The following is a 24,599-nucleotide window of genomic DNA, read 5'->3' as shown; positions in this document are numbered from 1 at the left end:
TATTAGACAATATACAGAAAATACATGTTAACTGTTAATTAGCATAGGCTATCAGTTTATAAAGATACTTCATGATCATGACAACAAAAGCTTTGAACCTGTTTGAACCTTAAACAAAGAGGTTGTAAAATCTCTTGCTGTGGTTTGTAACCGCCAGTGTGAGTTGAGAGGAAACACTAGACTACTTTAGCATGTGTGGGGAACATATAGCAGTCAGCCTACATGTATAGCAGACAAAGACACTCTGATGTGAGCCAGGCCACACTCAGATAGTAAAACTCCTCCCACATCCACTGCTCTGTAGTCATGACCAATATTGCCAAGTAAAAACAACCTAAAAGGATGGGAAATATTTACTTTGCTATAAAACAGAAATATAGTCCATGGCTTTGAATATTTGAACATGTTGGATGCCTCAATTTGTCCAGCAGATGGTGGAAAAGTAACTGAAATCTCAGTCTTTCTAAATGTTACAGGTGAAAACTAAATAGATATACAAAGTGTTAAATAGTCCAGTTTATCATTGCAAAAAATGTTTACAAGAATTGTTTTGAATATCTAAAACATTTAGAAATTAACATGTGTTGGATATATACTGTGTATTCTGTGTTATATGTACTTATTAAACTGTTTAATGTAATCTCACTGGTGTGTTTGATTCTTATTTTATCGTCTACTCTTTTTGTTATCTTCAAACCAAAAAATAAGTTTACAATTCGACAAAAAAACACCTTTTTATATTGGTGTCATGTAGCTTAAAATGTAGACACAAAACATTTGCATTGCTTAAATAGTCTTTAGACAATGTAATATATCAATATAGTCAGATTTGTATCTTGAATTGTTGTAAATGCGGTTACAATTAAGTTATTCTGTGATTTGTTAAGGTTTAAGATAATGTTTATGTCTTATCTATATTTTTTATGAATCAACTTCCCGATCCAGAATTGTGACGTCAGCGGACGATACCAACTCTCCTATTATCCGTGGGGGAGTTAGCTCATAGGTCAGAGCAGACAACACAGCAGTTCAACACCTGAGAAATCAACCTCTTCACTAACAGTCAGATTCGCCACACAGGACGTGTCTTATCTCTTTAGAATCCGCCTCATATTTACACCTACCGTATTTCTTCAGACGGTTGATACGGAGAAGTCTCGCGCTGACCCCTGCACGTGATATCTCCACCGGGACGCTTCCGTGCTCGGTGTGTTTGGAGAGTTTTCAGTGGAGCGGATGAGCGCTTCCGCTTTTCCTGCAGCCGTGCTGTCACTGCGGGAGGATGAACAACCAGAAATGTAGCACCTTATATCAGAAACCAGGAGGACGGACGAGGATTATACAATGCATCTATGTGGTGGGCTTCATGGTGAGTAGCTAACTGAGACTGTACTGAGTGAGCTGTCATGTCATGGTTTCATAACTCGAAAGGTATGATGTAAACAAAACAAAACAATTCAGAGATAATACATGTGCTTCATGTTCAGATCATGCAAAACCGGTCAAGGCACCCTCAAGGTGTTTGCATGTGATTTAAAATGAAAATGTTATACTTTGGGTTTTGCAAAGCAGCTCTTAAAAGTGTTAAAAGTCTGTTGAATTTAAAGGTATGAAGGTTTGCCAAAACATGAACATATTTTCTCTGGAATTGTTCATGTCAGCAGCAAAAGTCGATGTCATAGCATAGCTCAAATTCCCTTGAACCTAAACAGCATACTTGCAAAAAAAACTTAAAACATTCAGCTGTCATCCGTAGGTGAAATAGGGAATTACATTTTAAAGCATGGGTTGTAAAGATGTAAATGTAGTCATTGTGTAGTTTTGTGTTACCTTTGATACCTGCAGACTCATCTGTAAAAGCTACTATCCAATACAATAAAAGTACTGTAGAAAGCAGGGACATACTGTATGTATCATCATTTTATTGATTAGTATAGGGGATCATTAGCACACATTTTTGAAATTCTTCTTAAAGATGCATCAATACTTTCTGGCCACTAGAAATACAATAATGTAATACTCTCTGTACATACAAATACGCACGGTGTGTATGTTGTAATATATAACCCTAGCCACTAAATTGGGGAGATATAAAATAACAAAGCCGTCACCTGCTGTCTCTTCTGAGCATCGCTGTCAGTAAAATATGCTTCAAAGTGGACTGTTTCTTCCTTAAATTTAAGAACATTGAGAAACCCAACTCGTAATCATGAACAAGAAAGTCTGTGTAACTCTAAACATGGTTAGAATCCAAGTTGTTTTTCAAGCTGATCTGCAGACATTTACATTACATTACATCACTTTACCTTTCAGCCTGCATATCTGGCTAAATGTGATTTAAAGTGCCCAGATTTTTGGCACGCAGAAACTCTTAGGGACAGTAATGCTTCTGCAAGTTAAGCAATTAGTGTAATGAGTAGTGTTAGAGCGCTGTATGAACTGCTGTGTGACTCCAATCAAGAGTTTGGCAAGAGCTGCACCGATCTCAGCAATGCAGAAAAAACAGATTTTGTTACAACTCTCTGTTTTTTTCAGTTCAAAAGGGTTTCTTGTGTGATTAAAGTTGAAATGATAACAGCTGGATACACCTGGGGACATAACTTTAATCTCTCTCCTTCATTTCCTTGTTTTCTTCAGGATTTGTTTGGGGTGAGCATGATCATCCCGCTGCTCAGCCATCATGTGAAAGCTCTTGGAGCAAGTCCCACTGTGGCTGGTGTTGTAGGTGAGTTGTAATCTATTAAGTTACATCATAGCTGCAGATGTACTCCAGAGTCCCGCTTAATAAGCTGACAGGCTATGAAAAGCAGAGGTGGGAGTAAGTCCTACATGTGCAAGTCATGAGCAAGTCTCAAGTCTTGACCTACAAGTATCAAGCAAGTCCCAAGTCACTGTGGTGAGAGTCAGCAAGTCAAGTCAAGTCATTGCTCAGGTCAAGTCAAGTCAAGTCAAGTCATACGAAATTCTGATGAATAAGCCCAGTTTCCGCATTTAAATCAGTTAAAAGACAGTGGTTATGAAAATGGATTCAACCCACACTATGATCTTCATTACATACACAGTTAATCATTTGAAATCTAATTTAGACCGATGACAATCATATTAGATTCATATTAACCCTAGAACTGCAGACAATATAGCTAGGACTCAATCAAACAGTCTGTTCAAAAAGGCAGAAATCCAGGTAAGAAAATCATATATGGCATTTGCCATTACACATATTTAATTTAAATGTCTGTTAACACTAGAACCGTCAACAGCGTCAGCACCTACATAGATATCATTTTCAAATCATTTCATTTGTTCCTCTTCATAATTTCCTTATAAACTAAGATGATTTAAAACTCAGTTAATTGGGTTAATTTAGAAATTGCTTCAGTTTATCATCATAACAGATCAAAAAGTTCAGATTCATTTTTACAATAAATCAAGGAATGATGCACTTCTACAAACAAAAACAACATAATTAAAACATTTAAACAAACTACTAAAAGTAGATGAACTACATTATTCAACAGTTTACAGTAACTTCTGATAATAACACAGGGGAAATAAACGAGGCATCTCTTTTCCTCTCTCCCTCTCCCTCTCCTGACAGCCCGTCAGTATCGGGGTTAGTCAAAATGAATCCCTTGGCGGTTCTAGTGTTCATTTACCGTTTTGTCTTCTCTTTGCAATGCTTAATCGATTTGAAACCAAGTCTAACGTAGCTTAAACTTAACGTTAGCTTTCTAGCTAACACAACACATCCACGCACCTTTCTCTGTGTTTTTTTTGTAGTGACGAATGAAGTTGGATGTTGTGGTGGTCGTGTCACTGATCTTTATGCTGCAGACCCTGCATACCGCTGTTCTCTTCTTATTAGCGTCATCGACAACATAATCCTTGAATCCAAACTTCACTATTTTTGGAGTAACGCTAGCCGCTGCCATGTTAACTGACGCTCCTGCCGTCTAGTGGGTTGCCAGGTTTGCGCGCATGGCGCTATAATCACCCAATCACGTTTTTCGAAAAAACTAAACGTAATATCTCACTACAAAACAAACGCAAATATTTAATTTTAAACAGTCAAGTCCTTTCAAGTCATCTGTCTCAAGCTTAAGTCAAGTCTCAAGTCATGCATACCAAGTCAAAGTCAAGTCAAGTCTTTTATCAATGTTAGTCAAGCAAGTCTCAAGTCAAAAAATATGCGACTCGAGTCAAGTCATGTGACTCGAGTCCCCACCTCTGATGAAAAGTCTCATGACCAAATAATTATCTGCTAGCTAGAATTAATACGAACATAGAGGCCGATAATCTAATGTTTTATCGAGTCTTACATTCAGAGAATTATTGTCATGAGGTCACAAAACATTTGTAATATGCACCACATACTGTATACTGTATGTTTCATACAGTAAATATAAGTGCCAAAATCATGCCCTATTACGCTTTTTGGGGCCTCCATTGGACTCCTTTGTGTTCTTCAGTAACATAGCCACATCACTACGTAACACTCGCATACACGTACAATGTGTTGGCCGGCGCTCCAACACATTGTACGTGATAGGCTAAAGGGTGGGACATCTCTAAGTAGTTGTCCAATCACAACAGAGCCGGCCAGCTAACCAATCAGAGCAGACTGGACTCTGGTTTCAGACAGGGGGTGAAAAGAGGTGCTGCAGCACAGGCAGTATGAGGAAAATAAAGAGCTTTTTGAACATTAAAGCCAGTAAGCATGTCACAGTAGAGGCACAAAATACAAATATGAACCTGAAAATTAGCATCATAGGGCCCCTTTAAGTTTGAATAGGTTGAGCTCTCAGTCCACCATCATTGTAGACTGTTGGTTGGAAATGTGTCTAGGTTATTGTGATTCATATTCAATTTGTACCCTTTCTGGTACATGCTAAATTAATTTGTAGTTGAATTGATAATAGAACATGTGTTGCCACCTAAATGCAATGTTGAGTACAAGCTTAACTTATGTAAGACTTACTGTACTGTATACTGTGAGTGTGTGTACTGTGTACTAATCCACAATATCCCATTGTGCTGTTGTAATACTGTAGGTATTGTTACAATCTGAACACACATAGTGTCTGCTCTGTGCTTTATATTACTCATGTGATTTAAATCAAATATGAATCTTCTGCAGGATCTACATATGGGATCTTGCAGCTCTTCTCCAGCACAATAGTTGTAAGTATACACTTTTTTCTGCCAAAAAAAATCTCTGTCTCCATCCGGCATATCCTGCTTGACAAGGCATGCTCACATTCCATGTCATTCCTGGTATTTCATGAAAACAATAAACAATGTTTTAGGCTGTGGTCACAAAATACACCCAGTCTCTACACATTCACACACAAGCTACTCCTGGTTAGCCACATGCACAATGATATTGTTATTTTTCTCACAAAATAATCATATTTTTACCATTCGACACGCCTGACTTAAAACCAAGGGAGATAATTTATCAGTGATTCAACCTTGATGATTAAAAACTTGTTGACGCAGTTAAGAAAATTACTCAAAATATGCAAAGTGCTCTCTCTAAAATAATCATGGCATCCGACTCAAGATTCTCTGTTATCCACGTCATTCTCCTGCCGCCCCCATCTCGTGAAAAATTGGTTTAATTCTCAGGGGTCATGCGACAAATTAAAGGGATAATGAGGCATCTGTTGGTTCCCCCGTGCAGACCGGTTAAATCCTGATGCACGTAGGGAACAGCTGGGTCTCTATGATAATCCCACCAGGCTATACCCAGAACTCAGCAAACCCAATTGGTCCTAATTTCATTATTTCATCAGATGTGTGTGTGTGTGACAGAGAGAGAGAGAGAGATCAGGCAAAAGTAAAGACTTAACAGGCTGGCTGCTAGTTTGTGAGCTTTGGGGGATTTTCTCTTTATTTAACATCTTTGTAAACTACTTGTGTACAGAGACACACTTCTGTTTGTCTTCTTTTGTTGGGCTCTGTCGTCAAGAAGATATTTCCGCTAGGGAAAATTCAGTTTTCATTCTGTTGAAATACACACATGCACAAACACGTGCATTTCAAAGGACTGTACAAATGATCCACAAACATGTGTAAATGTGTTTTTCTGTACAAAGTGTAAAAGTGTTTGTTAAGTTCTGTGTGTTATTCGCTGTGTGTGGTTGTCAGGGCAGCTGGAGTGATGTGGTGGGGCGGAGGTACTCCCTGCTGACCTGCCTGCTGCTGAGCGCTCTGGGTTATGGTCTGCTGGGGATGTCCAGCAGCATCGCTCTGTTTGTCCTGGCACGGATCCCTGTGGGTGAGTCCTGAACTGAGAACATTTTGACATGTCACAGTAGGAAAGTCACAGGAAAATCAATGATGGCTGAGTTTCATTCACCTTTTCATTGTAAATGTCAGTCGTACCGCCTTTGCTTTCCCCCTCCTGACAAGTCACTATGTCTGTTGTGAAATGGGTCTATTGATGTCTATAGATCTGTAAATATTGCCTTAGAGCCTTGTGCAGAATCAACACATTTCTTTCCAAATCATTTGAACATTAGATCAAAATCTGAATATTTACCCCATTATGTCACACATTTTCTTCACTGATCATGCTTTGTTGCTAAATGCACCACCAATTATTATTTTAAAGCTGATAATGGTTCAATTCAACAAAATTATAAATGCTAAAATTAGCCAATTGGAATAAATGTATTGTTGCTTGATAGTCTTTAGACCTAAAAGGATCTAATATCCTTACCAAAAGTCACTAAGGACAATCGTAGGGAAAAGTTTACTGGGTGAAGTTAATAATGTACAAACTACAGTGCACAGTGCAATGTGTTACATGGTCTGTAAACAGAAAACTCACCTTTGATCCCTCATGTAAAGCCATATTCACACTATAAACATTCAGAAAAGGACAAACAGAAAGTGAAATAACCAGCAATTATTTCAGTAAAAAAATCACACTTTATGTAACACCATGTCCTAGATATTTTGGGAATAAACCTTCATGTCTGACACAAACATTTCCCAATTTGGGATCAATAAAGTACATCTTATTTGATAATATTATTACATTACATTACATGTCATTTGTTAGACGCTTTTATCCAAAGCAACTTACATACATTCAGGAGCAATTTGAGGTGAAGTGTCTTGCCCAGGGACACATGCTGACTGCAGTGGGACTCGAACTTGCTACCCCCTGGACCCCTTCGAAGTCCAGCACACTTACCACTGAGCCACAGCCCCCCTATTATGAATTATTCTGCATGTGATGTGTCAAATCAAAAATAATGTTTGGAAGATTGGAAGACAATTTCACTGAGAATCCCAAGTGCAAGGGGTTAGGGTGCAAATCGTAGACAATTACATCTATTCTTTAGACATAACTCCACAAACGTGTCTAACTGTTCAGCCATTTGAAGTTATTGTTGTATTGTAAAATATTGGTGCAGAAGCAGAATAGAAGAGCTGTAATTCCTACTTTGGTTTACTTCTCATTTTGTACTGAAACCAAAAAACAAACTGCTACAGACAGTTCCTCTATTTCTTAACTCTTGGGTGAAATATAGTCATTTAAAAGCAACCCATTAGTACATTTTTCTCATTCACATAATTTGCACAAAGCCACCACGTCTACCCTTTAATGGCAGGTTCAGCTTGTTAGCCTCACTGTGCCTGTCTTCCCTCTCAGGGCTGTTCAAGCACTCCCTGTCCATCTGCAGAGCGCTGCTGTCGGACCTGGTCTCTGAGGCAGAGCGCCCCCTGGTGATGGGACACTTCAACGCAGCCTCAAGCGTGGGCTTCATCCTCGGCCCTGTGGTGGGAGGGTACCTGACGGAGCATGAGGGCGGATTCTACACCTCCTCCTTCACCTGTGCAGTCATCTTCCTGGCTAATGCAGGTGGGTAAAAAAACACAGACCACTGAAATCAATGTGCATTCAAATATATAAACATTTATGCGCCTTTTACTTCGTAAGCTGCAGCACTGTCCTGATAATGAACACATCAAATAATGATGAATGGTATGCTTTATAGGGGAACAAATTGTTTTATAGTATTATATACAGTATATTTTCTGAAATATAATGAAACACTTTCTATAACACCCATGTTTTATGGCATTAGAACATATTGGGGCTAGAATCTGCTTATAACACTGTATAATTATTAGCAATCATAACAATTCATAATGCTTTATTACCATGGAACACCACAACACATTATATTATAAGTATTTATAGTGGCTATATTTATGTCCAAGTATCATCATTTTTCATAATTGTTGAGATTTTTCAATTTCCTTAAAAATGTTTTACTTTATTTAAAGCAAACAATGACCTCTTAGACTAACTTACAATCCCATATATGCACTATAAAAATATTATAATGTATTTATTTCCTATTATAATACATTGATACATGATCCTTGCAAAAGCTATAATTAAAGGTTATAATACTTGACCTTATAAGTCATTATAAAATATATATACCTATAATTCTACAGTGGTATAAGCAGATTATAATGCATTAAAAGCATGTTTATTATGCATTACTGAAAGGGGTGCCAAAATATGTATCTAACATCGAGCATTTTTTTATTCCAGGGCTTGTATTGATGCTCCCATGGAGCGAGACGCTAATTCACCGTAAAGACACCAACTCCAGCAACTCCAACAATGACACAAGCAAAGGTTGTTATGACAGCAACTGCAGGAAGTCAGTGCACAATGGCTCTCATGCAAATAGTCACCGCCCAGTGTCACCAGCAGAGACTGAGCCGGGCTCCAGAGCTGCTCCCCGCTGGAGGGAGGTGTCTCTGCTGCAGCCGGCCTGGAGACAGCTGTCCTCGGTGGGCTCTAAGATCCACGCGGTGGCCTCCTCCGACATGTGGGACCTCTTCCTGGTGCGGCTTCTGATGGCTATAGCTATCATGCTGTACTACAGTAACTTCTCCCTGGCCATGGAGGAGCGTTTCTCCCTCACACCGAAGGTGACGGGCTACCTGATCAGCTACAGCAGCACCCTGGGGGCCCTGGCTGGGTTCCTGGTGGGGCCCGTCACGCAGCTGTATGGGAACAACATGGCCGCTCTGCTGCTGCACTCCACGCTCCTCACGTGCTTGCTCATCTTCCTCTACGCCGCGGCCCCCAGCGTGGCGCAGGTGCTGGTCAGCTCCACCTTCTTTGCCATCTCCACCTCTATCGGACGGACGTGCATCACGGACCTGGAGCTGCAGAGAGGGGGGGTGCAGGCCAGCGGGACTCTGATCGGGGCGGGGCAGTCGGTGACAGCAGTGGGTCGGGTCCTCGCCCCCCTCCTCTCAGGTCTGGCTCAGGAGTTCAGCCCCTGTGGCCCCCCCAGTCTGGGAGTGCTGTTAGCGCTGGCAGCTGTAGGTCTGCTGCTCGTCAGGATCCCCAAATGGGACGGCAGGGGGAGGACGAAGAAGAACCAAAACGCTGAGTAACTGACTTTAAAAATGATGGAAATGAGTGCAAATCTACCACTCAGAGAAGTGCTCTTATTTTGAGGCCAGCTGTGAAGATGAAGACTCATAGTGGGGACGTTATTTCCAGCTCAAAGGCCAAAGGCAATATCTGTTGATATGGCAACTTAACAGGGTCAAAATGGCTCCTCAGCACCAGCACTGCAGCCGTTCTCTCAGGGAGGACGGATTCAAAACTCAAGCGCAGGACCAAGAAGTTAAATCTGCTCCTGTGCTGAAGTTTGATCGCACAGAAGCATTGTGTCGGCACATAACACTAAACAACTAGTTCTTATTTCTCAAACCACTATATTGTCCAAAGTCCCGGAAGTTACTGTAAAGTTGCTGATTATACACTACAATTCAAATAACTGAAATATTAGAAGGATGTATTATTAAAATGCCTTTCTTTAGTGTTACGAACATTAACGGTGTTCAAGTAGAATCCCCAAAACAAAATGTTGAAGCCAAAAACATGTCCCCTTTAAGACGAAGGTGACCCTCGCTTCAGATTCAGACAGTAATGCATTAACATTCCTTAATAAGGTGAACCTGTAGCTGAAACTGGGCTGCTGTCCTGCCCCGAGGTAGATCACACTGTTGTAGGTTAGCACGAACCAAGATGGCAATAAATATACACATTTTACCTCAATGCCAGGTGTTTCTCAACATTGCACTGCATTTCAAATGGTTATTAAAGTGGTATAGGAGCAAATGTTTTCTAGTTTCTAATTTTAAATTACATTGTTTTATTTGTCCCATCTCAGGATGTTAAATGAGAGATTTTAAGATACTGTATTATTGATAGTCTTTTTTTAAAGTTAAATGTTAACTGTATACTGATCACCTGTTTTTTTTAAACAAAACAACCACTGGCTAAGAAGGAAAATTGTCTTAATTTGTGTACAGTTGTCAGTGAATCCATTACATACTATTCAGATTCAGGCCCAAAACAACAAATAAACAACATTTTGTACACAAGTCTTGAGTCGGATATGATACACTGAAATTGTTAGGAAAATATCACTCGACACCAGGTTGAGAATCAATAATCAGGTACTAATTTATTCTTACAAGAAGGAGCCGAGTTAAATCACATACAAAGGATATGGGTTAACTCACACACATGGGGTATGTTGCTCAACGGAGCAGCACAAAACATCAGGCTTATATAGTCCAAAATACGGAGATAACAACAAAGTCGTAAATCGAGGTGGCGCTAATATCATCCGCGGGTGTCGGAAAGGTGTCGGGGTCATCTGTGACGTCTTCTGGAAAGCGTCACGTACTTCCTTCACGCCTCATAGAAATGAGATATTTAGAAGACAACAAGTATGTGTCTTCTAATAAATATCAACAACCTGAAATGCCCTGCCTCCTCCTATCACAAGAAGAGGCAGCTGCAAGGTCATACACAGTGCAGAGTATCAGTGCATTAAAACAACACATAAAGGGGAGACAACAGTATTTCTCCAACATATCCCTCCTGTTTATACTTCGTATAACATAGAACTTGGAAAATACAACTGATTATAAAGATTACAAATTCATATACAAAAGTACCCAAACAGCTGAGGTAGGTAGATTGTATAGGCACATGTTTTAATGTAATCTGAATGGATGCCATGGCCTAATTATTTCTCTTTGATACATCGTCAGTTTCTATCACTCAGACCCGTTACTGTTTCCCTGCCAACGTCCACTCATTAAATTCTACTGGGTTCTGTTGGTTTCTTCACTGGTTTGAGACAAGCACCCCTATTGGACACCGTCCAATGCTACAGTTTGGATGTTGAGTTGAACTATATTAAATTACATTACATGTTACTTGTTAGACGCTTTTATCCAAAGCGACTTACATACTCAATACTGTGGACAATCCCCACAGGAGCAATTTGGGGTGAAGTGTCTTGCCCAGGGACACAACGACATGCTGACTGCAGTGGGGTTTGAACCTGTGACCCTCTGATCCGAACACCTACGGACAACCCACTACGCCACACGCCTCCTATATCACACATACTGTACCGTTAACACTTCTCTCATCTTCTTATGGCTTTTACTTCAAACGTACTTACTTTTGTGGCAGTCCCTCTGTGGTACATTTCGTCATTACAACTGAATGTCAAAATTCCCCTGTGTTGATTTGATTGTTCAAATCACACAATTGGGAATTGATGAGAGCAGCTCTGTGCATTTCCCATTTTAGAGTGCAAAAACACAATCTTTAAGGAGCTTTAAGGAGGTAGAGAATTGAACACATGGGGTAGTTTAATCCTAATTTGACTAAATGCAAACCTAATATCTCTATATATTGACAGCCAGAAATGTGTGTTTTCTGATTGAAGGTGTTTTTGAGTATGCTGTAACCTAGCTAAAGGGAATATTAAAGAGAACGTATCCACTAAGTTACATGCATCAGGGCAGATTGTAGTACTATTTATGCTAAAAATTGCTTTCATAACGATAACCCAATGCCCGCCGGCTTATTTATATACCAACCCCCTTCATATAAACGTATTTTTATCTAATCAAATTCTCATTTTGTTTAACTTCTATAGGTTCATTGTGAATGCACTAGAAATATTTGTTACTAACGTTTTTGTTTTGTTATTGTGAATCCCTTCTCAGACTTTTTCCCAATCAAAGAGAGTGAATCAGATAATAATCAGATTATGCTCGAAAACAGCTTTCAACAACATTATCATTTATTACAGTAAAAGGAAATAAATGGGCCCAGACTGGTGAGGTCCATCAGTGTAACAGACTTACAAAAGGCCTGCAGTTAGACCCAGGAGAACTCTGTACTGCACAGCAATAGTTCCTCATGATAAACTAACATATCAAAAACACTTCAATCAGCTGTCACACACAATAGGCAACAAAGTAGAAAAAAAGTATCATATTTACAACAATGAAATAATTACTTGAAATAGTTTAAATTACCTAGTATTAAAATCACATTGTGTCTCACTGTTCATACACAGTACCTTCACTGTAGTGCACTGGGCTTCTGATGTGGCTCACTTCGAGGAACTACTGTCCATTTTGGCTTATTTCAAAATGGTCCACTTCAAATCAGAAATGACTGGACTTCCTGTATTAATTTATTTTAATACAAAGTCTTATGTAGAGACCCTGGAGCTGCGTGAGAGACTCAGTCTGTGGCAGTCCAGCTGCTTTGAGACTCTTTCTACTTCTTTGGGTTCCACTGCGGCCGTCTGAGCAGAGGGTTCTGCGTGGCGTTGTCTCTGGGTTCAACTGCCCAGGATGGAGGTGGAAGTGAAGGCTCCCCTTCTTCCTCCTCATGCCCGTTCCTTAAGTTATCAGCCGAGCCACTGTCATTGTCCACAGGGGAGTGGAGCTGATGGGGAGGAGCGGGAATTCGGGAATCACTGGAGGAGGAGGAGGAGGAGGAGGAGGTCTTTCTGGATGTGCCGCGCCGTTGATTTTCATCCAGCATGTCGACAGACGCTTCCGTCAGCGTGTCCAGGCGGCGCAGAGGCATCATGCCTCTGGAGGAGGAGCGCGAGGGCTGGCCAAACCGAGAGCGCCTGGAGGGGTAGGCCATCTCCGACATGGTCTCCTCATCATCTGGGATAGGAGAAAAAGTGGTAAAATTGTAATGAAATTCTGAAGTGAATAGAATTTTGCCACCACAGAATTATACGCAATTAAAAAGTTAAAAAGCGTGTTAATGTAGATGAAAAAACCCTTGACGAATGAGAAATGGTCACAGAGTTTTACACGTTAAACCTCATTGACTTGCTGCTGGGTCATCCAGCACACATTTTATTACATAGTTCAAACATAAATAACTTAATAAAAAATCTTGAAGTTATGTAAATATGTTGCAAAACGTTTTGGGGGAAGATTGGTTCAAAATCATGCACAGGACAGCTGAACTTAGGCACATATTTGATCTAAATGCTAATCTTAGCATGCTAACCGTACAGCTGAGGCTGATGGTAATGTTGTTAGTTCTACATGTATTCAGTCATAAACTACATTATTGAATAAATAGGAATGTTGACCTTAAGATGGCACGAAATGAGAAGTCAGGGGATCACAAATGTTATTAAAAATCATCTTGTTGACAGACATTTGTCTTGACCTGTTGCCATACCAAGAACAACACTGCGTGTAAAGTGTAAACTTCATATCCTGTACCTTAAATCGAGATCTGATACAAAAATAGACACGTTCCTTTTTCTGAAAAACCTTTAAAAAAAACACTTTCACTCAAGATGATTATTCCCACTTTAAAATCTATTTTAAAAAGGGGACATTAATGGGAACACTTGAGGCTAAATTAAAAGTACTTTGAGAAGCTTACCCGTAACGCTCAGCCTCCCAGGAGGGAATTTTGAATCCAGACTTTCCCCAGCAGGAAGAGAGAAGTACTTGTGGGATTTGGGAACCCCCTGAGAAAGAAGACATGGAAATAAAACAGCAGAATGGCAAGAAACAAAAAGCAGAATGAGGAATAGGATAAAGAAAATGAACCTGATGTTTAATAAGGCACACTTTTATCTCTGCAGCGATAAGACATACTTCACTTGTTTTAAAGCTGCTCGCTCTTCCTTATATTAAAACTAAGAGGCTGATAGCACACTGTATTATGTAGCTCATTGAGTCAATAGCCACAGGTTTGGCTTCCTGCTTACCGGGGCCTGAAAGCTGCCGGGTCTCATGCTGCGGCGGATGCTGGTGTGGCGTCTTATCAAAATCTCTCTGGCGTGGCTGTCGTTGGGCAGGGCGTGCTTGGTTGTGTATGCCACCGTCTAGTTAAAGAAAATGAAAAAAAAGACATCATTACACGGCAGATTAAGACCATCAAGCTAACACGGTTCCACGGTTTTGTGTCAATCTGGAATAAATCCCCAAGAGAGCCAACAGGTGGCCGCAATGATAATAGCTGCAGACAAATAGACAGTTCAAATGCTTTCAGAGGAGACGGCATTTTTGAAAGCTCGGGTTACTCAACCAAAACTGGCCACACCTGTTTGAACTGTCAATGCCTCTGTTTGGACACTCACCTCCTCCACGCAGCGTAAACCTCACTGTCAACACAGATCTGTCAACCCTGCAGCTATTAGTGAGACATCAGACCTATAAAACCCTCTACAGGTTGTTATTGTACTTTAGAGAAATGTCTCATGCTCTTTTCTGTTTTACTAGTGGATAACTTGATGAGACTGTAGAGGAACCAATGTAATATTCTGTTCCGTTTGCATTGTCATGCTTTAACTTGCATAATAGTAAGAAAACCACAGTTTAGACATTCTTTAGTCATTTACTGTAATTAAGTACATTTGACTTTAGCAAAAGCATTGGCAACTAAATAAACCTAAATTAAAAAGTATTAATTATCAACGGTCAATTTTCTGAATAATATGATTTATATTATATTATTTGACTACTTATTGATGCTTTAACGTGTTAATCACTTTAATTACATCTCGAAATGGAAACGTTTTTTGTTTTTTGGTAGCTTCGGGATTTCAGCAAGTGATCAATAAAGTTATATTTTAACTTAAATAATACAGGATACATTATTTGTTAATTGTATTTCTAACTATTAATATGATATTTAAAGTAACTGCTGCTTTTAAAGTAGATGTAGTGGAGTACAAAGTTTAATATTTGGTAGTATAAAGTAGCAGGAAATGGAAGTAGTAAAGCACAAGTGTGTAAAAAATGTACAAAAGTACAGTCCACTCTAAAATGACACAACCTTTAAGAGGGCCCGCTTTGTCACCAGTCAGCAGGATAAACAGCTGAGGACGTCAAATGTTGAAAGTGCAAACATCACAGACGGGAGGAGACGCAGGGTTTGTGTGAGAGACATTACTGTGGATATGTGAAGGATTTTTAAAAGAGTAGCTAACAAGATAATGGGACAATTGGTCGTCTCAGGGTCAGAAGCACATGCTCCTTATTTGTCTCCACATCAAAGCGTCTCTGTGGGTAATGTATCATGTCACTTATGGAAAAATACTGCCGGCCAGTTTCGGGTTATGCAAAACATCAGCGAGTTTCAGTGCTTAGAGTCCAAATACCTTTGTGTTAGTACAGAAAGTCTATGTTTCAAACTGGGTAACATTTTTGTTCACCTGGTTACCGTAAGCAGCTGAAGGTTTACAACAACAGCTAAATGCAAATGATCAAAGACTGGTGCTAGCGTCTTCTGTGACGGGTCACATGATCAATATCAGCGGTTTAAATGGGAGAGGAAAGATTAAGATGTTCTCCTGCTCAAATTTGTATTCATTGATTTGGACTTTTCTCATAATTCTTTTGTGAAATATTGGATTTTGAAACATTGAGACCTAAACATGTAAGGAGTTTAGAGGGAAAATCTCTGGTGGATCTGATCATTAATAATTATAAACACTTTAATGTGAAAAGGAGACCACATTTGTCCAATCATTTGCTCGTTAAATCTTGAAACATTCATTGTCTTTTATAATCATGCCTTATAAAAAAACAAGGTACAGTACATGCCAGATTTATGGAGAAGAAAAAACACATTTTCTTTCTGTATAAGAACTTGAGGTAAAGAGTATAAAATAGATAAATTCAAGAAAAGTAGACATCCAAAATTGTACTGAAGTGTTTAGCCTAAATTAAAATATCCTTGGTTACTTTCCACCACTGTGATGCATGATAGCAGAATACAGAATAAGGGAAAAAGCATAAGTTTGTGCACACATCTGTTATCCTGCATGAATATTTAAAATGTCTCACCCGTTGCCTGATCCTGTACATGTTCTTGGACAGGATGTCGTGCATGTTCTTCAGGTCCGGAGCCTGGAACTTCTTCTTGGGTTTACCAGAGCTTTTCTTCTCCTCACTGAAAGACAAATAAATACAATTGACTTCATCCATCCCTTTGATCTGAACAGACAATGAGGAGGTGGTGAGATGGTCAGAGATATAAAATGAAGGTTTCATACTATATGGAGAGGATGGACGGCACGACGGTGATGTCCCCGGTGACGGTGTCCAGTATCTCCATGGCGTTCTGCAGCTCCAGCTTCTTGTACAGCGACACGATGCTGGACTCGGCCCGGTTGTCTCGGATCAGGATCCTCCGCAGGACCAGATTGTTGAACCTCAAGAATCTGAAGGGAGAAAAAGGGAACAATGAAGGAACATATTCCTGGGCGGCTCCATGATGTGTTTTTAATAGTGTATTGGTAACAGGCACTAGCTACCCCAACAACATTACAAAATCTAATTTTGTTTTTGTTGGAATATATTTTTTATTGACATTTGGCAGCAAACAATTATACAGTGTTTTTTCAAGACATAGTAATTGTACATCTTAAAGGGGACCTATCATGCAAAATGCACTTTTGTATGTCTTTTATACATGAATATGTGTCCCCGGTGTTCCAGGGAACTCACCAAGTGTCAGAAAACACAACCCTCTCTATTTTCCTCCATACCCAAATCTCTAAAAAAGGGGCTGCAACGGATCTGATAAAAACTGATCCAGATTTGAACACTGTCCTGACGTCAGGACGGTGGCGCTACGGCTATTGGGCCAACTCCACCAATCAGGACGAGACAGACACGGCCATTGCCGTTCGAAAGCGCTGGAGACGCTGTAGTACATATGCCAGGCCAGTAGGTGGTGCTGTTCTCACAGAATCAGCCCTTGCAGAGCTAACATTTTTCAAATTGAGCGAAATGAGGCATGGCTGAAATGCATGATCTGTTTGGTATTTTGAAAAAAAAAAAAGTATAAATATGCCTTATATAGGTATGGTCCTACACTATATTATTCAAATATAGCATGATAGGTCCACTTTAAGTTTGTCTGTCCGAAATGCCTTTTTCTTTTTTTAATGAAAGACAAAATAAAAACAGTAAAAAGTACGAACATTAGGGAGTGATCAGGACTTCATAGTTAAATCATATGTTTGTAAAAATAAAATCTGACCTATGAGGTTTTACAAAATCAGTCCACTTTCTCCATCGTGACCCAAAATCTAATTATAAATTATTATTTTATTGCAACTTTCTTGTTACGTTTACACATTGTAGATTCTTTTTTTGATATCATTAAATACCTTTAAATCTTTGTTTTGTGAAGTGCATTGAGTATATTCTAGTTTTGGAAAGTAATATATCAGTATTCAATTATTAATTGTTTTAATCTGTGACAAAAATGTATCAGTAAACACTTGGTATCTTCCCCTGTAATGCTTTGTCTTTGTATAGATCCTGCAGAATTGTCATAAAATTGAGTGATTGTGTATTAAAATGCTACACAGTTCATTCAATATGAATGTAAACCACCTACAACACCCTATAAGCTTAGGTAATGTAACTACTTGCAATGTGCTGGATAAACGCCAGAACTAATAGGTCACTGTCCTAATATGAACTTTCTGACTGCTCTGTGTGTTACTGTTATTTTATTACAAATCAAACTGAAAATCTTCATTCTTGAGGAACCTGTCTCACGGGAAAAAGCAAGGTATGTGTAAACAAAGGTTCAAGGAAGAGAAGAAACCGCAGAGAGGAAGCGGCTAAATAAATGATACATTTATATTGTTCTATTTAATTGTTACAAGTATTAAGGAGGCGGTTTTGAAGATGTATATAAGTGCCATTTCAAAGTTTTGAATGAGGGTAACTATGCACCTAAACACAGAACTACTTCAATACTTCAGTGATATAATGCATTACTTTAATTAAAACCTTAAAGCTGTAAAGGTAGTAGATTACAAAAGAGATTTCAGATCATTTGGAAGAAAATGATTATATTTTATAGCTGATGGAGGAAGCTGGACCTGCCACCTTTATTGTAGTTAGCTCTCCACATTCCCACACAGTCTCAGGGTGTGAACAATGGCATTGTCAAACAAAACAACAAAGGAGAGAGAGAGAGAAGGTAAACTGAAACTGCCAGCACTCCTCCAGTTTCACTGCAGATACTTTCCCTCTAAACTGAATGGCATATTAATCTATAAGTAAGTAAGTTAAGTATCAGTGAGTAATGTGCAAATTGTGTAAGCTACTTGCGACAGATTTTGTAAAATCTTTGTACTTAAAAGCATTTTGCAGGATGAATAGACAGGAAGAGAGTTCTTACTTGTCTTTCCAGTAGAAGTGGCTCCACTGTCCGCAGAGGTCCTCTATTCCCGCCATGGTGTGCTCCATGATCTGAGAGCAAAGTGAGAAACATTAACATATGCTCCAAAAACAAACAGTTGACCTTGTTTACAACAATCACAATGTGTGGCGTACCCTGGAGTGAACCTCTGCGTTGATGGTGTCAAGATCCCGGTTTGTTCTGCGGACATTGATGAACTCGATCAAAGGTCGAATACTGATGCCCTGCAGAGGAGAGAGAGAGAAAGATCACAGATTCAGAGGAACCCAGAAATAAAACATAAGAAGACTTTTCAAATCCCCACTGACTGTCGATTCATTTGACCATTCTTTCAATTAAAATCTAAAGAATCTACAGTCTTTATTGCAGGAGTAAAAGCTCTTCTGGTTTTTTGTGGAAGTGGAAAAACACTGAATTGATGTAAATGTGAGACCAACAACATTCTTTCATCCAAAACCTGCACAACTTACTAAATATTCAAATAAATTCTGATGTGAACTTCAAATCATTTGTTGTTTTAAGCTTAAAAGAAAATCAACCATGACAAAGCACATCAGTATTTTTCTCTATGAGTGAAAACCCTTTTTTACTAAGACAAACACTAACATATACCACGCCAATATAAGTTAGACTTATATGTTTGATCTACAGCAAACAACTGTGTGAATAGTTCTAAGTAAAAGGCACACAGATGCTCTCTCACCTGAAGGAAGACAGTGAAGAGGATGATACAGATGGTGGCCGTGACGAAGAGCGGCTTTCGGCCGATGTGATCAGGAAGAGTGAAGACCAAGGCGAAGGAAATGGCACCTCGCAGGCCACCGTAGGCCAAACCAAATTGATCCTTCATGTTAAATGGGATGGTGCGGAAGGGGTTTATGATCTGAGTCAGCACTAAGACACCTGGGGGGACAGAGGGAAGAACAAACGTTAGGAATAAATGCCATATCTGCTAGGTACCCAATTTGACTGTTTTGGTTCAATCGCCTCAGAACTGTTTCCAGCAGCAGCTCAATGTTTACAGCTTGTTCTGCATCCCCAAGTTTTAAACAATATTACATACAAATCTATTAAATGTAGCTTCACCAAAATGCATTAAGTGTACTGAAGTTTTGACAAAGTAGTTCAATTGATTTTTCTGCTAAACATTTGCAAAGACAAATCTTTCTAACATATCAAAATCTGGTAAGAAGTCTTGTTTTCTTAGCTTTTGTTGGCACACTACTGCCATCAATTTGTGTTCCCATGACACAAACTAAACGGGCACGATGCTTCATAGCACCAGTTGAAACCTCCACAGGGCACGGACAGAAGCTGAGACAAACATAAATCCTGACCTCTAACAAAACACAGACCCCTCCCTTCCTTACCGAGACCTCTCCATACGAAGGCAAACAGCAGCGTGAACAGGATGTAGCCCCAGTTCCACTCGTGCTCCGTTGTAATGGTGACGACCCCGAGGAAGAAGAAGATGAGGGTCTCTGAGATTGAGCCCAACATCTTGACCACGTGTCGGATCGTCGTGCAGGAACGCTGGGAAACATTTTCCTCCACGTAGTACTTCATGGTGAGAGAACAGGTCACAATGCTGCAGAAAGACATAAACAACAGCTGTGTTTTTGATGTGTTCGTCATTTTGTTGAATGCTTTAACTTGGAGATGTGTTCTACTCACGCCATGATGGATGAGATGGCGAAGAGCTCGGCCACCAGGTAGGCCAGGTAGCTGTACATGAAGATGAAGAGCGGCTCGATTTCTTTCACTCTAGAGGTGAATCTTGTGGTGAAGGCGGCAACGAAGCCGAACAAAATGCCGAAGCCTAGCCCACCGAACCCCACCACAAGGAACCGCGCCACGCCGAGGAAAACATCCACCGGCTCCACCACCGGCATATCCGCCACGAAGTTGAACATGTTGTACAACACCTGAAAATATACATGTTAAAACAACCATGCACACACACTGTTTTTTTATGTACAGCTTTGCATTCATTTGTGCAGAAACAGCCAATCAATCTCTATGTGAGGTCATGGGTGGGGTCAGGTGCCTGTAGTGACACATTTGCTGATAACAGTGATTTACTGAAATATTGACTCTGCACTGTTTGCAATTTGATAATCTAATTTCACAAAGAGCGCTGAATGACTCAGACAAAGGAGCATTTGCCGGAGCAATCGCCTTGTGCTTCTGTTCTTAGAGGGAAACTCATTACTTTATTTTATGGTCATGTGGCTTTTAAAATCTGCTCTCTTGCTGTACAGTATGCAACCATTGAAGTAAATGACGTGAAAGACAAAATACCAAACATAAAGCACATTTTTATTTGAGTTGATTCGAGACAATCACTCACAGTTGTGGCATCTCATTTACAGCTTCATGTTGACTAGCAAACGGCTATGAAGAATATGGATAATTGAAAAGGTATATAGAGCAAGTGATATTCCATATTATAGTATTTCTTTCAACAATACTTTCTGAATTGCCCAGGCAGTCTGCACTCATTCAGGCACATTTGTCATCAATGAGAGATAAACTAAAATGACTGCCTTGCGGTTGAACGATTCGGTTAACAGTCAAATTCATTGATCGTCACGTCTGTCCCAAATATCATAACTTAATCACTTTATCATGTTAGACATATGCGTAAAATTGAATAATTATCATAAAAATGTTTATGGACAAAAACATGTTTAGCGTGTCTCTGTGACTTTGACCTCTTAAAAAAAAATATCACTTCATTTTTAAGTCCAAGTAGACTTATGTAACAACATTTTTTTTAAAGATTTGCATGTTGTGTTTTGTTCTAAACGTGTGTCACAATGGATACCTTGTCTTTCAACTGCAAATGAAACCAACCTACATGTACAAATAAATAACCTTAACGGGAATTCCCCACTGGCGTTATATATATACAGCATTCACAAGAATTGGACGGACGTACAACCTGATAACATACAGTAAGCCCTCCAGCCACACCTACACAGAGTTTAAACAAATAAATCCCTAGATTCATCTTTTTAAGACAGGTTTCTGCTCTGGGATGAGCCTGTCAATTACTTGTGTGAATAAGCCTTTAACATATCATGGATAAGACACACAGGAGCCTATTTTAACATGTTTTTAAAGTGGATCTGTGTGTAGAGTCAGGCAGCAACAGTTCCTTGTTTTAAAATGTGCAGAGCACAGATGATACAGATGATAACCTGAAACTCTGAGTCATGGGTGGAGTCAGGGGATCCCACATTAGAATAAAAGGATCCTACTTAAAATTATGAGAGTTCTTCCCACGCTTAAATCTGTCACAACCTTAACTAATGAGTGCAGGGCTGATATGAAGTATGTCTACTTTAAGCAAACATTACGTCTTGCTTGATTGATCATAATCTGCAACACAAAGCTCTCTGTGCAGAAAGGCCTGGGTAAATGTTTGTCTTCCCTGTGTGCATCAGCGACTGTGTACTAAACAAAAGGGTCACCACGCCACAGCTAAGAGCAGGTTATTGTACGTGGGTTGGTGTGTTTGAACACAATCAGAACAAGGTGAGGGGGGACATTTGAGCGTGATGCAGTTCAGTCAAGTTGCAGAGGATGTGTAAACGCCTCCCAAACAGCCAAAAGCAACAGTGGCCACAGGAACTGGTTTGGCAGCATCTAAGCAAACTAGCTTCAAAGGAAACACAGCGCAGGTCTGTGGACCCATCTGTCTCTAACATTACTTCACTTAAATTGTTCAGGTATTTATCTGTTCAGCATTTTTGGCAGTGACACACTTTATGTTGTCATACATGCATATTGACCTAGAAAAAGAGAAAGAAGTTATCGTACAGTATCTGAGGAAACCTGAGCTGAGCCTTTAGAGAAATTATAAGAAAAGCTCCAAACAAAAAGAAACTGGATCTACCTTTTCTTATAATACCCGTTTTGAACTCAAGGGTCCAAACTGGGTTTTAAAGGGTAGGTGGGGTTACAATGGTGTCCATGATTAACTCTATGTGTGTGATTCTGCCTTGTTCCCACACTACTTTTTGCATTTAGGCTGCAGCTAAAGATTATTTTCATTATTGATTAATCTGAGAATTATCTTCAAGGTCCATGTATGTATCTAAAGATGTAAGAGATCATCTTTAAAGTCCAAAGAAAGTCTTTAAATGTCTTGTATGTCAGGTCAAAACCTAAAGATATTCAGCGTAATATGCTATAGAAAAAGATTAAAGCAGGAAATCTGCAAATTTAAGAAACTGAAACCGCATTTTCTCCCATTTTTGCATGAAAAATGGCACAAAATTAAGTAAATATCAAAAAGGTGGAGAATGTATCCGTCAATACATCAATTATTTTATCTTTTAATATGTATGAGTCCTATTGGGAAGTGCCATTAAGAAATTAGGAACAGTTTGTAGTGACACCCTGCTCATTAAAATAGGTGTTTTCATAACAAGCGTTAAGCCAGAACAGGCCAACGTGTTGCAGCAAGTCTCAGCTTAGATTAAAGGGCACCACAAAGGACTTTAGGACTCTGTGCCCACTCACCACAGTGACAGCATCGTTGAAGAGGCATTCTCCGAACACCACGATGTAGAGCTGCTCGTTCACTGAAATGTCCTCAAACACACTGAGCACGGCCACAGGGTCCACGGCCGAGATGATGGTGGCGAACAGAAGGTTCTCCTGGAGGTTGATGTCCTGCACACCAAACGCCTCGATCTGGCAAATGGCAAACAGAGACATGCCGATGCCGATGCTGTTCCACAGAGTCCCCACCACCGCAAACCACAGCACCTGCAAACAGACACGACAAATCAAAAACAAGTGTTCAAAAAGGAGAATATTTTAGGAATGTGATTTAGGAAAATGTGGCTGTTTTTAAACGGACCGTGCCGATGTTCTCAAAGAAAGGCCTGGTGGGCATGAAGTAGCCGGAGTCCAGGACAATGGGGGGCAGCATGTAGAGGAAGAAGGCGTTGCTGGTGAGCACAGCAGGGGGCTCCTCATGGACCGAGTACATGATGCCCCCCACGATCAGACCAATGCTGATGAGAAGACACGACTCTGGCACCCAGATGGTGATCTTGTGGTACACATGGAAACCTGAAATGAAATGGGATGTCAATTAAGTTTAAAAAACAGAAAGAGGGCACTCTGCTACATGAAAGCATCACATATATTCCTGATAAAATGATGCCCTATATTATGTTATCAAAATCAGAATCCCTTTATTAGTCCCACAGCATTATTAGGCAACATTTACAGTGTACAGCCAAAGTGGCATAGAAGGTAGAAAAGGCCAGCAGTAATAAAAAATAAGAAAAGCAAACATTAGTAATTAATTAAAAATAAAGACAAACAAGTGCACAACCATGGCAGCAATTTAAAAAAACGAAGTGACACAAATAACATATCAAAGTATTGAGACCTTGTAAAAATGTATGCTTTTACATAAAAGTGACTATTGCACAGTACAATTGCAAACAAGTGTTTATATTGCACATGGTCAAATGTGAGCTACTCACCAATCTTTGCGAATGAAGCCAGCAGCACCCAGAGAGTGATCTCAAAGGGAATCTGTATTCTGGCGTAATCCATGGTAAACACCGGTAAATTTGCTTTTTCCGCGTCTGGGAAGGCCTGGGGGCCATTATCCGGTTTCACCGGGGGCAGGATCGTGACACCGCCGGTTGGTTTTGAGGGGATTTCTCCACTGGAGCCATGGAGAAGACTTAAAAACGTGAAAATAATGAGTAAAACTCCTGTCCGTCTGGAAATGTTTATATCCATTGTGCAAAAAAAAAAACCTCAGCCCCTAAACAGTAATCCAAATGGATGTGAATATCAACTAATCCATAAAAGGAGGAAAAAGCAAATGAGGTGAGACAAATTCCTCTAAAAGTTGATTTTTTTGTAATTTACTCCATTTTCAACAGTAAAGTCTGAATTCTCTCCTCTGCAGTCTTTAAGGTTGTGAGGTCCGGGTGAGTCTCCTTCAAACTGCAGCAGGACAACACACACCTGT

The 24,599-nt window shown here is 39.8% G+C and overlaps 2 protein-coding genes across 2 annotated transcripts; one reads left to right on the top strand and one right to left on the bottom strand.

Annotated features, from left to right (window-relative positions):
* Window positions 1-1,023: 1,023 nt before the first annotated feature.
* Window positions 1,024-10,440, top strand: mfsd9 (major facilitator superfamily domain containing 9). Its single transcript, XM_034128879.1, has 6 exons — window positions 1,024-1,369; window positions 2,638-2,725; window positions 5,138-5,181; window positions 6,151-6,280; window positions 7,667-7,876; window positions 8,582-10,440. The coding sequence occupies exons 1-6, from the start codon at window positions 1,283-1,285 to the stop codon at window positions 9,439-9,441; spliced, it is 1,419 nt and encodes a 472-aa protein (XP_033984770.1). The 5' UTR covers window positions 1,024-1,282; the 3' UTR covers window positions 9,442-10,440.
* A 1,705-nt stretch (window positions 10,441-12,145) lies between these two features.
* slc9a2 (solute carrier family 9 member 2) lies at window positions 12,146-24,580 on the bottom strand. Its single transcript, XM_034128949.1, has 13 exons — window positions 24,100-24,580; window positions 23,463-23,677; window positions 23,120-23,368; window positions 20,264-20,514; window positions 19,960-20,177; window positions 19,293-19,492; window positions 18,724-18,813; window positions 18,569-18,639; window positions 16,419-16,586; window positions 16,210-16,315; window positions 14,127-14,243; window positions 13,796-13,883; window positions 12,146-13,053 (listed from the first exon to the last, which is right to left on the bottom strand). Exons 1-13 carry the CDS (start codon window positions 24,362-24,364, stop codon window positions 12,653-12,655), a joined length of 2,439 nt encoding a protein of 812 aa, XP_033984840.1. The 5' UTR covers window positions 24,365-24,580; the 3' UTR covers window positions 12,146-12,652.
* Window positions 24,581-24,599: the final 19 nt, after the last annotated feature.

Source organism: Trematomus bernacchii, unplaced genomic scaffold (assembly GCF_902827165.1).
Source record: "Trematomus bernacchii unplaced genomic scaffold, fTreBer1.1, whole genome shotgun sequence".
Taxonomy (NCBI): Eukaryota; Metazoa; Chordata; class Actinopteri; order Perciformes; family Nototheniidae; genus Trematomus; species Trematomus bernacchii.
Note: the sequence above shows the minus strand (reverse complement) of the source record. Positions and strands in the feature narration are given on the sequence as shown.

Excerpts from the sequence above, each read along its gene's own strand:
- mfsd9 (XM_034128879.1), top strand. The coding sequence starts at position 1,283 with ATGAACAACCAGAAATGTAGCACCTTATATCAGAAACCAGGAGGACGG. Across the intron at positions 2,726-5,137 it reads CACTGTGGCTGGTGTTGTAG|GATCTACATATGGGATCTTG; the intron begins GTGAGTTGTAAT and ends AATCTTCTGCAG. Across the intron at positions 5,182-6,150 it reads TCTTCTCCAGCACAATAGTT|GGCAGCTGGAGTGATGTGGT; the intron begins GTAAGTATACAC and ends TGTGGTTGTCAG.
- slc9a2 (XM_034128949.1), bottom strand. The coding sequence starts at position 24,364 with ATGGATATAAACATTTCCAGACGGACAGGAGTTTTACTCATTATTTTC. Across the intron at positions 16,316-16,418 it reads CCGTCCATCCTCTCCATATA|TGAGGAGAAGAAAAGCTCTG; the intron begins GTATGAAACCTT and ends TTTGTCTTTCAG. Across the intron at positions 13,054-13,795 it reads TGGGAGGCTGAGCGTTACGG|ATGATGAGGAGACCATGTCG; the intron begins GTAAGCTTCTCA and ends CTCCTATCCCAG.